Below are 12,265 nucleotides of genomic sequence, written 5' to 3'. Positions count from 1 at the left end.
AATGGTTTCTAGATTAGGCAAAATGCCGGTAATTTTAAGGGGAAAGGGTTAGTTGATACCACTGACCCCAGGACCTAGACAAGTACTTTATTTTATTGACCTTAAAAAGGTAGAAAGGTAAAAATGACCTGAGAATAGAAAGAGCTGGAATAAATACTATTCAGTATTTTCCAACAGTTATATGATTTTTACCAGCTCACTACACATAATTTCTTCTATAGGCACAAAGCTGAAAATTTTGGGGACCTGGAGGGGGGAGGGGTAGTTGATTACATCAACCTCAGTACTTAACTGGTATGTAGTTTAATGACTCCCAAGTCGACCTCGGCGGAACGAAATGCCACTAAGTATTTTCTCTGGCATGATAATGATTCTGCCAGCTCGCCATCTTCAATAATAATAATAATAACAACAATAATAAATAAATAAATAAATAAATAATAGCAACCAAAGAAAAGTGAAGTTTATTTTAATGATTAACTTATTGTACAATTAAGAAAACCCATGACAGGCCACAGGCAAAATCTTATGTGATTTACAACTAAAATTGTATATATGAGTGTGTGTCTATATATATATATATATATATATATATATATATGCACATTGCATACACACAAAGAACAGTCCAAACTTGACTTTAACTTGGTTTAATACTTTTCACAAAAAAGAACACAAAATACACATACTGAAAAAAACAAAACAAAAAGCAGCGTTTCAACAATTCTTAATAAAAAAAAAAAGAAAAACGAAAATAAGATTATATTGTCTTCAAGGCTCCATTGATTAAAAAAATGAGACAATGAATAACAAATGGTTATTGGTGTTTTCAAGAACAAAACCATTAACATGACGACATTAACAGAGGTTCATACATAGCATTAATTCTCAGTCTTAACACTGTAGCATATATTATATTTATATGTGTGTGTTTGTATGTATATATGTATGAATTATAACAGAAGATTAATTTCTAATATCAAAGAAGATATAACTAAATCATAATGATATTTTTTTTTTTGTTTTGTCCCACCACCATCTTTATTTTGATAGTTGTTGAAATTATTTTAGAAGTTGGTTAACTACTAAAATAAATAGCTCAACAGAAATGTCTTTTACAACTATTTGTTTTTATCAATTTCTTTTCTTTCAGGCAAGGAGTCAAACAGTCGTGAAGTTCCAGAACTTGGTGATCCAAAAGATGTACATTCAACACCAGTGCTTGTTATGTTGGAGTTTTGGGAATTCCTAGCAGAACCAGAACAACCTGACAATGACCAGTAAAAGTGAAGAGATACCAGAGCAAAGAACACACTACCAATGACTGTTCCATAGTTTTGGGAAACCAGCAGAGTTTTCAGCAATCCAAAAGCAATCACTGAAAGAGAAATAAATAAATTAATTAATTAATCTTATATTCCAAAATTCTAATTAATCATTGTGATGTTAAATGGGAAATAATTTAATTCAGCCACCAATTTCTGTCTAGAAATTAAAATTCTTTTAATTACTCAGATCTCAATGGAAGCTGCTTTGGTTGTGTAAGGAACACTTTGGCATTCTAAAATTAGCAGAAATCATAGAAATATTAAAAGATTTTCAGAGTAAAAATTCCTAACCAAACATTCCAAGGTTGAATATCTGTTTCATTTCATTTAATCACTTTAATTTTATTTGCTTAAGATAAAATAAAATAAAATAATTACCATGGTTTTTATTATAAGGGATTATATCTGATGAATTACAGAAAGACAGGAAACAGATTTGGTGGGTATGATTAAGTAAATGAGATATAATTCAATAAATAAATTCCTTGTAGCCTTAAAACTCATATATAGATATATCTTAGTCTGAATAAAATGAGATATCAGATATTAAACACATAAGAGTTAATAACATCTGGCATTAAACAAAAATTAAAAATACAATTATATAATTCAGTAGTTTTTCTTTTATTCACAGATCAATATTATTTTTCACATCATTAATCAATAACAAAGACAGTTTAGTTGTAAAGTGTTTCTATTGTAAAATAAAAGTCACATTTAATCATCTCAACATTTATTGTTCAAATGTCAAACCTTGCCTTGTAAACATTAATAAAATTCTTTAGATGGTAGCATCAAAACAAAGTCTAAGAAATTACATCAAGACATAAATAATTTAACAAATAAAAAAATCTAAGATGATTTTAAGAAGTGTATAACTCCAATGATTCAAAATCTGTATTTCAGATAGTACACTGCTCCCAACTATTTGTAAAAAAATATGAAAAAGAATTCAAGATATCTTTAAAATTAGCAATTTATTTATTTATTCAAATAGTCACATTCAGATTCAGCAAAAATTTTACTGTTTTTTTTAAATTTTTGCTTTTAGCTCATTTTGTTAGTTTGAAAAATAGTGGTTCTTTTCCTACAGCAGCTCCACTAGAAACTGTATAATAAATAGTTAAGCACAAATTCTAACATTTTAAGATATTAGATGTATCTGTATGTTTTGATCAGATGGTATCCATGTGGAAAACATGAGCATAGGTCACAAAAACATGTTTAGGGGATATATTTCAAGTGTTTTGTTTTTACTGAAACTAAATCACATAACTGTCACAAAAAAAAAAAAAAAAAAAGAAAAATTCAGTTTTGATTTTGTTTTTCAATTGATAAAAATGAAAAGGGAATTCCAAATGTAGATGCAAAATCAAATATCTTTTTAAAAAAATATAATTAGTCATAAAAATTCACCCAACAAAAGTGAAATTAAAGCTGTGTATAAAAACTATGAAATAAAATATTTGTAATTTTTTTAATGATAGTAATTAGCAATGCTAGAGCTGAATTTATGACTGGAAAAACTTTGTACCAACACCTTTCAGACCAATGTGAAACCAAGAAAAACTGAAAATCACACAGCCTTGATATCTATATATCTGAGATTAACAGTTGTTGATAAGACTAAACATTCAACAGACTAGTGGCCTCACCACTAAAAGTTATTATTTATATCTACACAAGATCCCAATCAGTTTCATATTCCAATCAGTACAGATTTCTAGTGGACTAGTAGGTTAGTTTCTATTAGTTTGAATCCAGATTGGTACTATGTATATCCAAGAATAAAATGCTTAACTTGTTTGTTACCATATTTCTGCTGAAATACAGTTTCCATTTCAAATAATTTTGAAAATATTGAAGAATATAGAAAAATTACTTAATCATTATAAAGTTGGTGTTTGGAGTGAAATTTTGACAGAAAATTTTTAGATTTAATTTTAGATTTAGTGTGCATCATAAAACCAATGACAGTCTCAGCAGGGTTGGTATTAAAAGGGTTAATAAATAATGAGAGATCAAACTGATCAAAAAGTAGAGTAAAAGTACATATTGGAAATTATTTTCATCTATAAATTAATCGAAATAATTAGTATCATAAAATCTGATAGGTTTCAAAATTTGCATGACCAAATTTTAAGGATAGAGATAGATGACATTAAAAAATAACAAATACACTTCCATGATAAAATATACATAATCAACTACTATCAACCAAATATGAGGTCTGATCAATAAGTATCCGGACTGTTGCCATAGTAATGAAGCTAAAGCATGCAGAGTGAAGCCGCTTAGCAAAGATTGACCTTAAACTCTGCTGTGCATGTGCACTAAGTTTTAATATTGTAGTTCACTTCTGTTGTTTACAGCAGTGCTTGGGAGGAAGGTATGTAGCATGTGATCATCACATTGACCATGACAGAGAAAGTTGTCATGGCAATACCTGCTCAGAGGCCTGTGCAAAGTTGTGGAAAGTGTATGAGTAGTTCAGACATTTCCAAGATGGACTAAAAAGTGTCAATATTGATGAATGTTCTGGGAGACTGACAACCAGCAGAATTGAGAAAAACATCGCAGATGTGCATGCAGCTGTGTGGGGGGAAATTGTCGAATCACTAACTGTGAGTTATCAGATGATGTACAGATTAGTTATGGTTCAGTTCAGTCCATTATCAATGAAGATTTGAGTATGAGACACATGTCTGCCAAGTTTGTGCCAAAACTGCTTTCAGCTGATCATAAAGACACTCGGGTTTCAGTTGTACAAGATCTCGTTGATTGTGTTGAGAACGATGAAAATATTTTGAAAACTTTGCATAGGCCTCTGGACAGGTATTGCCAAGCTTTTGGCAAAATTTGATGCAGATTCTCTGCTCAACTTACTCTTTTAGGGTCAATGCGATCAGACACTACACACCTTCCTTCTAAGCACTGCTGTAAACAGCAGAAGTGAGCTAGAATATTAAAACTTAGAGTGCATGCACAACAGGGTTCAAAGTCAAGCTGTGCCAAGCGGTTTCACTCTGTATGCTTTAGCTTCATTACTATGTTACTTTGTTAGTGTTACTTTAGCAACAGTCTGGATACTTATTGATCAGACCTCATAAAAGAACTCCAAGAATTTAGGGCTATTTAGTTCTTAATTCTGTTAGTATACTGAATAAGGTGCGAGAGAGTGATATCTAAATAAAATTAGGATATAATCAACTGATATGATAGCATTATCAAAAACATGAATTATCTTTAAGTAGAAGAATTCCATAAAATAATATATGAAAACAGTCTCAAAAGAATGACAAACAATAGAAAGGGAAAAGAAAACAGCTAAAAAACAACAGAAAAAAAAAACATGAATACCAGCATTTGGAAATTGCTTAAAAAATACAAATTACTAAGAAAAATCCACAACGGTATTATTATATAAAAGTACAAATACCAGAAAACAGAATGAGAGAAGTATTAAAAAGGGTGAGAGTAATATTAAAGAAAGTAAGAATATTATCAAACAATACAAGAGTGCTGTTTATAATGATGAGAGGTCAATGAAAGAAGATAGCAGAAGTGTTTATTGAAACAAGAATTAATGCTATGATAAAACATCTTTAACTGAAGCTACACATTAATGTCAGCCTTTGACAGACGTTTTGTTTATCTTAGCTTGCTTTGTTATTATTTTCTTAATAAGTTATATGGCTTATTTTAGTAAAATCTGTTTACAATCAGTCATTTATTTCAGTTAAATACATTTGCAGAAAAAAAATCTACATTTAAAAAAAAAATGTCACAGTGACATTACTTGAAATCTGTTTAAATGCTCAGATGAGAGAAGAAAGAAAGAGAGAGAGAGAGAGAGAGAGAGAGAGAGAGAGAGAGAGAGAGAGAGAGAGAAAGATGAAGGAAAGATAATTTTGGAAATAAATAAATAAAAATAAGTCTAAAAACATTGACTATTTTTATCTTGTCTGATGACAATATCAAGTGAATATATGCATTTACATATCATTAGGGACACACAAATATAACTGATTACATTCGAGAATTTAACACAGTAATTACTGAGAAAGACAACAATAGTATGAAAGGAGCGAGAGAGAGAGGATAGCATTGTTTATTTTAATTCTGAGAATTCTTGTGAAGATGGGGTTGGTTGGCATCTAACAAAGAAACAAAGCTCTATGTATGGATGTGTGTATATCTTACATATACAAAGATATTATTAATATATATTGACATCAAGAATAAATGAAAAAAAATATCTGAAGTGTTTTATTAAAATTACAGGCTTTTGAACCAGTTGCACATTTTTGTTTTATATATTTTCAGCTGACATTGTCCCAAGTGTAACACATGTGTATGTCTGTATGTAATCTATATAAATATATATGTTCTTGACTTTGCTCAGCAAGTGATTTGATTTGACACGAGACTATGTATTGGGAATAAAGCAGTTGCAGTGTAAGTGTAGTACAGTGATTTTAACCATTAAATGCTTGAAGGTTTTCTATACAGTTGTTCCATGCTGCTATGCTAGATATAGCAGCCAAATTCTCAAATCAAACCCTACCATCGTGGCGGCAGGGAGGAAGGACATGTTGATTAATGTAGTTCTAAATATCACAAGATAGATAGATAGATAGAGAGAGAGAGAGAGAGAGAGAGAGAGAGGAGAGAGAGAGAGAGAAGAGAGAGAGAGAGAGAGAGAGAGAGAGAGAGAAAAAGGAGACAAGTTATCAAGATTGGCTCAATGAGATTTAAATAACAGCATAGACTGTTATATTCATTTCTTAACATTAATTTGTGTTATGATAAATCAAAATCTGTTGTGGTTATCTCTACTTCTGAAAGGGAGCAGTACTTCTCACTGATGGGCAACAGAAAAATATGGATTTAGGGGATAAAATAAATAATAGTTGGGGTTGATGCTGCACTTGTATAGTTTTTTAAAAAAATTTTTGCCTTGTAACAATTGAATGTAACTCTATAATAAACTGCTTGTTAGTCACAATAACAATGTAATTTTGAACTTAGAAATGTGAACAAGGAAATAAAGAAAACCAGATACAGACAACCTATGCATCTCTGCAGCCTGATACTCTATTGTTTTGAGTTTCCATGAAGTAGAATATCAATAAAACTATGTGTTTATTTAGTAAGTCCAATAAGCTACTGCATTAAGAGATTTGCCCCATTGAATATCTGCTAGCCATCCATTTATTTAATTCTTCCATTATAGATTTAGAACTAGAGCAGCAAGCTAGTAGAATCATTTCTGTATCAGGCAAAATACTTAACAGCATTTCTTTTGGCTCTTTATTACCAACACCATCTATTTCTCTTTCCGCTTCAGGGTTAGCCAAGGATACCCCTTCTACAGTAAGACAATTATCTCTGTACCTCTATTATACTCTAACCTCATATCTGGCTTACAACCACTTAGTTTCAACCACTTTCTTAGCTGAGGAGTCTTTGTCTTGCAAGCTAATTAGTGAAGCTGTGTAAAAAGCACCTATGCTGGTGTCACATAAATAGCACCTGGTACACTCTGTAAAATGGTTGGTATCAGGAAGAGCATCCAGCTGTAGAAACCATGCCAAAGCAGATTAATGGAGTCTAGTGTAGCTGTTTGGCTTGCAAGATCCAGTTGAACCATTCAACCCATGTCAGCATGGAAGACAGATGCTAAATGATGATGATGACCTGAGTTCAAATTCTTCTGAGGTTGACTGTACCTTTCCATCCTTTCAGGTTTGATAAGTATGAGTCGAGCACTGGAGTCAATGTAATTGATTTATCCTGTCCTCTCAAAATCATCGGTGACCTACTACCAAAATTAGAAAGAATTATATCTAGAATCTGGACACTGAGTTTAAAAACAATTTGTACCTTTTCGTTAGAGAGAAAGAGAGAGAGAGGGGTGTAGCATATAGGGCTTCCTTCCGAATTATTTTCCTCTTATCAATATCTCTGATGATGGTGGGAGGAAGTAAGGATGTTACTACCAAACAGGAGAACTGGGCTTAAATATTTGCAACACTGAACTCTGATAAAAGGCACCCAAGAAGTAGGTTGGTGGTGTTAAACTGGGTGATAGATTAAGTTAAGAGCTGCTGAAAGTGAGTAATTCTCACTGATGATCAATGGAAAACTATGAATTTAGGGGATATAATGGGTGATAATAGTGGAGTCAATGATGTACCTGTATATTTTTTTTTTTTAAATCTTTATCTTCTATTCAGATATTAGCTTTAAAACAAATGTAGTACTATAATAAACTGCTTGTGACAACAATAATTAATTACAACAATAATTATGAAATTAGAAATGTGAATAAGTAAATAAAGAAAACCAAATATAGATTACCTAAACATGTACACTATAAACAATAAACTAAGGTATAATTTAAAAGATCTAATTCTCAAAACTTGTATTTCCACACATACAATAAAGGCAGCCACTGCACCTGTAGCATAGAATAATGTCCTGATGTATGTGCATAAATACGCCTGTGTACATGTGGTGTATTTAAAATTTTGATGAATCATAACAAGGAGGCATTGAAGAAGTGTTAGTAAAAGAAAGGGCAATAATTAAAAGAAGTTTGAGAAGCACTGGATTAAGTCTACCACTTAAGAACACAGAATGTAAAGAACTGGAACAGACACAACAAAAAGATTGTAATAATAAGGCTAATCCTTATTTTCCACTGATTTTCTGGCAACTGATGGTTTGGCACCTCTTTTGATCCAGATAAATTGCAAGCAGCAACTTGAAATTCTTGAAGTTATCACAGTCTAGTTCACTGCAAAACCACAAGTGGCATTGTATGTTCTGTGTTTACGTGCATTATTTACACTGCAATTGTTAGAGGTGATAACAAAAGTTTGAGTAATCACCTGTATATCCTTGGTTTAGCTACTACAAGTAATGGAACTGAAAGAATCAGTGGTAGAGTCAAGTGTAAATACCAAGCCATACTGACTCGAGATAAAATCGGACAATTGTAGAACAATGAGTCATGATATTTCAGAACATAAACTGTGATACGGATGGCATTGATTCATTTACTGTTTATAATTATTTTACCTGACCATCTGTGGTCACATAACAATAATTTATCAACACACCTTTGCTTTTTAATATTCATCATCATCATCTTGATTTGGCAGAGTTTCTACAGCTGGATGCCAAATCAAGATTGGAGCCTGGTGCAGCCATCTGGTTCGCCAGCCCTCAATCAAAATCGTCCAACCCATGCTAGCATGGAAAGCGGACATTAAACGATGATGATGATGAATATTAAAAAGCAAAGGTGTGTTGATAAATTATTGCTATGTGACTACAGATGGTCAGGTAAAATAATTAATCCATCAAGGTTTTGGAACAAAGGACACCAGAACATTGGTGGTGCACCTATACTTTGTTTTATCAACCCCAAAAAGACGGAAGACAAAACTGACCCTAGCGGGATTTGAACCCATAGAGCAGAGTTAGAACAAATACTGCAAGACATTTATTTTGTCTTAACCTCTAATAACTTTGGTAACTTGCCACACTGACACTTCACTGAGATTCAGTAAAAGAGAGTATCAAAGACTAGGTTTTGGATTCAGTCCCACTTTGTGTCATTTTAGGGAAAGTGTCATCTACTATAACTCTGGGTCATCAAAAGCCATGTAAGAGAATTTGGTAAACAGAAACTGAAAGAAGCTCACTGAACATACAAACAGAATATAAAGTTTCAAATTTTGGAACAGGACCAGCATTAGCGATGGAGTAAGTTGATTACATCAAACCTATTGTTTAACTGGCACTTATATTTACCCTACCCTAAAAGGCGGCAAAATGCTTAGCGGTATTTCGTCTGTCATTATGTTCTGAGTTCAAATTCCGCCGAGGTCAACTTTGCCTTTCATCCTTTCGTGGTCGATAAATAAAGTACCAGTTTCGCACTGGGGTCGATGTAATCGACTTAATCCCTTTGCCTGTCCTTGTTTGTCCCCTCTATGTTTAGCCCCTTCTGGGCAATAAAGAAATATATATTTACCCTAAAAGGATGAAAGGTAAAGTCAACCTCAGTAAATAAAAATGGAAAAAATACAGCTAAACCTTTTTCCCAGCATACTAAGAGTTCTGCCTTACACACTTTACACACAAAATATTATAATGCATGTATGTATCTGTGAGTGCATGTTTGTGCCTGTCTATTTGTTTCCACTTAAATTTCTTCAAAAACCATTGAGCAACAAGCAGGGATGTTCGTGATAGTTCCCCTGCCAACAAATTCTCTGCTGCCTTTGCTCCTTCACAGGCATATAGACTAAGAAATCCCTATCTTACTTCAAAAACTGGTATGGGTTTAGCAACAGGAAGGGTAGCTGGCTGGAAAATGCCTCCTCAATGAAATCAAAATCAAATCAAATTTGCAGATTCGATGACACCAGTGCCAGCGGAGTGCTAAGAGCACCATCCGAGCATGATTGCTGCCAGAGCAGCTGACTGGCTTCCATGCTGGTGGCACATAAAAAGCACCATTCAAATGTGAGTGTTATCAGTGTCGCCTTACTGGCATGTGAAAAACATTTGAGTGAGGTCGTTATCAGTGCCATTGGACTGGCTCCTGTGCAGGTGACATATAAAAACACTACTTGACTGGCCCTTGTGCCGGTGGCATGTAAAAGCACCCACTACACTCTCAGAGTGGTTGGCATTAGGAAGGGCATCCAGCTGTAGAAACTCTGGCAGATCAGATTGGAGCCTGGTGCAGCCATCTGGTTTGCCAGTCCTCAGTCAAATCATCCAACCCATGCTAGCATGGAAAACGGACGTTAAATGATGATGATGATGATGATAATGAATAATATGTTCATTTAATTGGTTCTTAGTTGGGATCCATATAAGATTTTGCTGTTAAAATTTATCTGCAATAAATTGCTTATATTTCTACAATACATAAAATATTTTAATTTGATATTTAATTATAAAAATACAATATGATTTTCTTAAAACATCAAATGGCTAGGAAGATCCATCCAAGTAAAATAGGAATCAAAACGGTCCCTAGGTAAAAAATGGTTGAGAAATACTGATCTAACCTATGCTGACATGGGAAAATGAACATAAAAACAAACCAATGACTGAATGTATGTAAAAAATGAAGCAAAAACGAAAAACACCCCTTTCTTTTATTAAAGAACAAAACAAAAAGACGATAATAGATTTACAATACTTATTTCGGCATAAAGTAACTTTTCTCCAATGTCCAATGGAAGTGTTTTTAGCTACTTCTAAATAAGAAGGATTCAGCTTTCAGAAAATTTGTTGAAAAGGTAATTCAATAGCTTGGTAAAAGAGTCAATTTGAAACCAGCAAACAAGCAGGATTCCAGAGTCTTTTATTGGCAACATTATCAATCATCAAAGGTTTTGTCATCTTTTAGCATGGGTATTAAGTTTACTGTGTAATATTTAGTTATGAATTTGCCAACATCTGAATTAATTATAGTATAGGGCAAGAAGATCAAATTGTACCACCACCACTACTACTACAACTACTACTACTACTGCTGCTGCTGCCACCACCACTGCAGCTTGCATTTTTTGAAGCAAACCCATTCTTGTAATAAGTTCGCAACTGCAAATTGCTTCAATTTCCAGCCAGAAAAGTTTTACTTCCATTGGCACAATTCCTGACAAAGTTAGTCAATGCCTTAAATTTTCATTTCACTTTCTCCTTAGACATCATCATTCTAATGTCTTCAGATGGCATGGTTCAAATGGAGTTTGTAACAGTAAATTTTCTCAGCCAGTTGCCCTTCCTATTTCTAAGTGAAAAAAATTTTTCTCCATCACCAGATAAGCTTTTGATTGAAAATGGATAACTACGCTTATATGATAGTGAAGCCCATTTCAAACTACTGTGTAACACACAGATAGTAAGATTGAGTGAAACAGAAGAACAGATCCCAGTACAAGACTGGTACTGTCAACACTGATCTGAGTACAAAATGTCACAAAGAATACAACAAAACAAACTATCTGACATTTTCACAACTTTGCTAGCTCACCATATCTTTATATATAAAACTGAAGTTGTGTGTGTGAGTCTGTCTCCTCCGATTTAGATTCCTAACTACTCCTACATTTTGCGGTGCAGTTTAACCAAAAGCGGGTATCTTATAGTCATGATTCATATCGAGCCCTTCTGGGTATTAGCGCGTGTCTACGATGAGTCTATGATTTAAAAAAAAATTTACCATCATTTTTTCGTTTTTTTTAATGCATTTTTTGCTCGGTTTATATAAGGGAAGTAACTCTCTAAAAATGCTTATATAGTTATTTCCCTTACAAACCTGAGCAACGCCGGGCAATACTGCTAGTATCATATACATATAGAGTAGAAGACACTCTTTGGACATGAATGAGCAAGGAATTGCACCTGGAAAGTTACCCTCCGAGGTACAAGTCCAGGCAAGGTTGTTTATGGAAGACCAGCAGTCGCCCATACAAACCAGCCTCCCCTCTCCATGCCATTGATGTTACCCAAGGGAAAGGCAAAGGGGCCGATACAGCTTTGCACCAGTGATGCTGTAACTCATTTCTACAGCTGAATCAACTGGAGAAACATGAAATAAAGTGTCTTGTTCAAGAGCACAACACACAGCCAGTCCAGGAATCAAACTCACTACTTCATGATTGTGAGCCCGACACTCTTACCACTGAGCCATGCGCCTTCATATATACATATATGCACACATTGATACTGACAATGGAGCTTGGCACAGCTCATGTTGAAGCAGACAACCCATGCCAGCATGGAAAATGGGATGTTATTTGTAAATACATATGTATGTGTATACACATATGAGTATATACATATATGTATATTACTCTACCACTGGTATTTGAGTATTCTTTTTTCCACCTTGTTCCACATTT

General features: G+C 33.5%; 1 protein-coding gene across 10 annotated transcripts in view; it reads right to left on the bottom strand.

Moving 5' to 3' along the window:
- Window positions 1–445: 445 nt before the first annotated feature.
- LOC115213777 (tumor protein p53-inducible protein 11) overlaps window positions 446–12,265 on the bottom strand; it is a 547,834-nt gene continuing 536,014 nt past the window's right edge. For 7 of the 10 annotated variants that reach the window (XM_036504948.1, XM_036504947.1, XM_036504950.1 and 4 more), the window contains exon 6: window positions 446–1,378. In XM_036504948.1, coding sequence (XP_036360841.1) covers window positions 1,122–1,378 — 257 coding nt within the window. In that variant the 3' untranslated portion in view covers window positions 446–1,121. The remainder of the gene's footprint in view (window positions 1,379–12,265) is intronic. The other 3 variants (XM_036504954.1, XM_036504952.1, XM_036504953.1) reach the window with 2 other exon arrangements.

This window comes from Octopus sinensis, linkage group LG7, assembly GCF_006345805.1.
Source record: "Octopus sinensis linkage group LG7, ASM634580v1, whole genome shotgun sequence".
NCBI lineage: Eukaryota > Metazoa > Mollusca > Cephalopoda > Octopoda > Octopodidae > Octopus > Octopus sinensis.
Note: the sequence above shows the minus strand (reverse complement) of the source record. Positions and strands in the feature narration are given on the sequence as shown.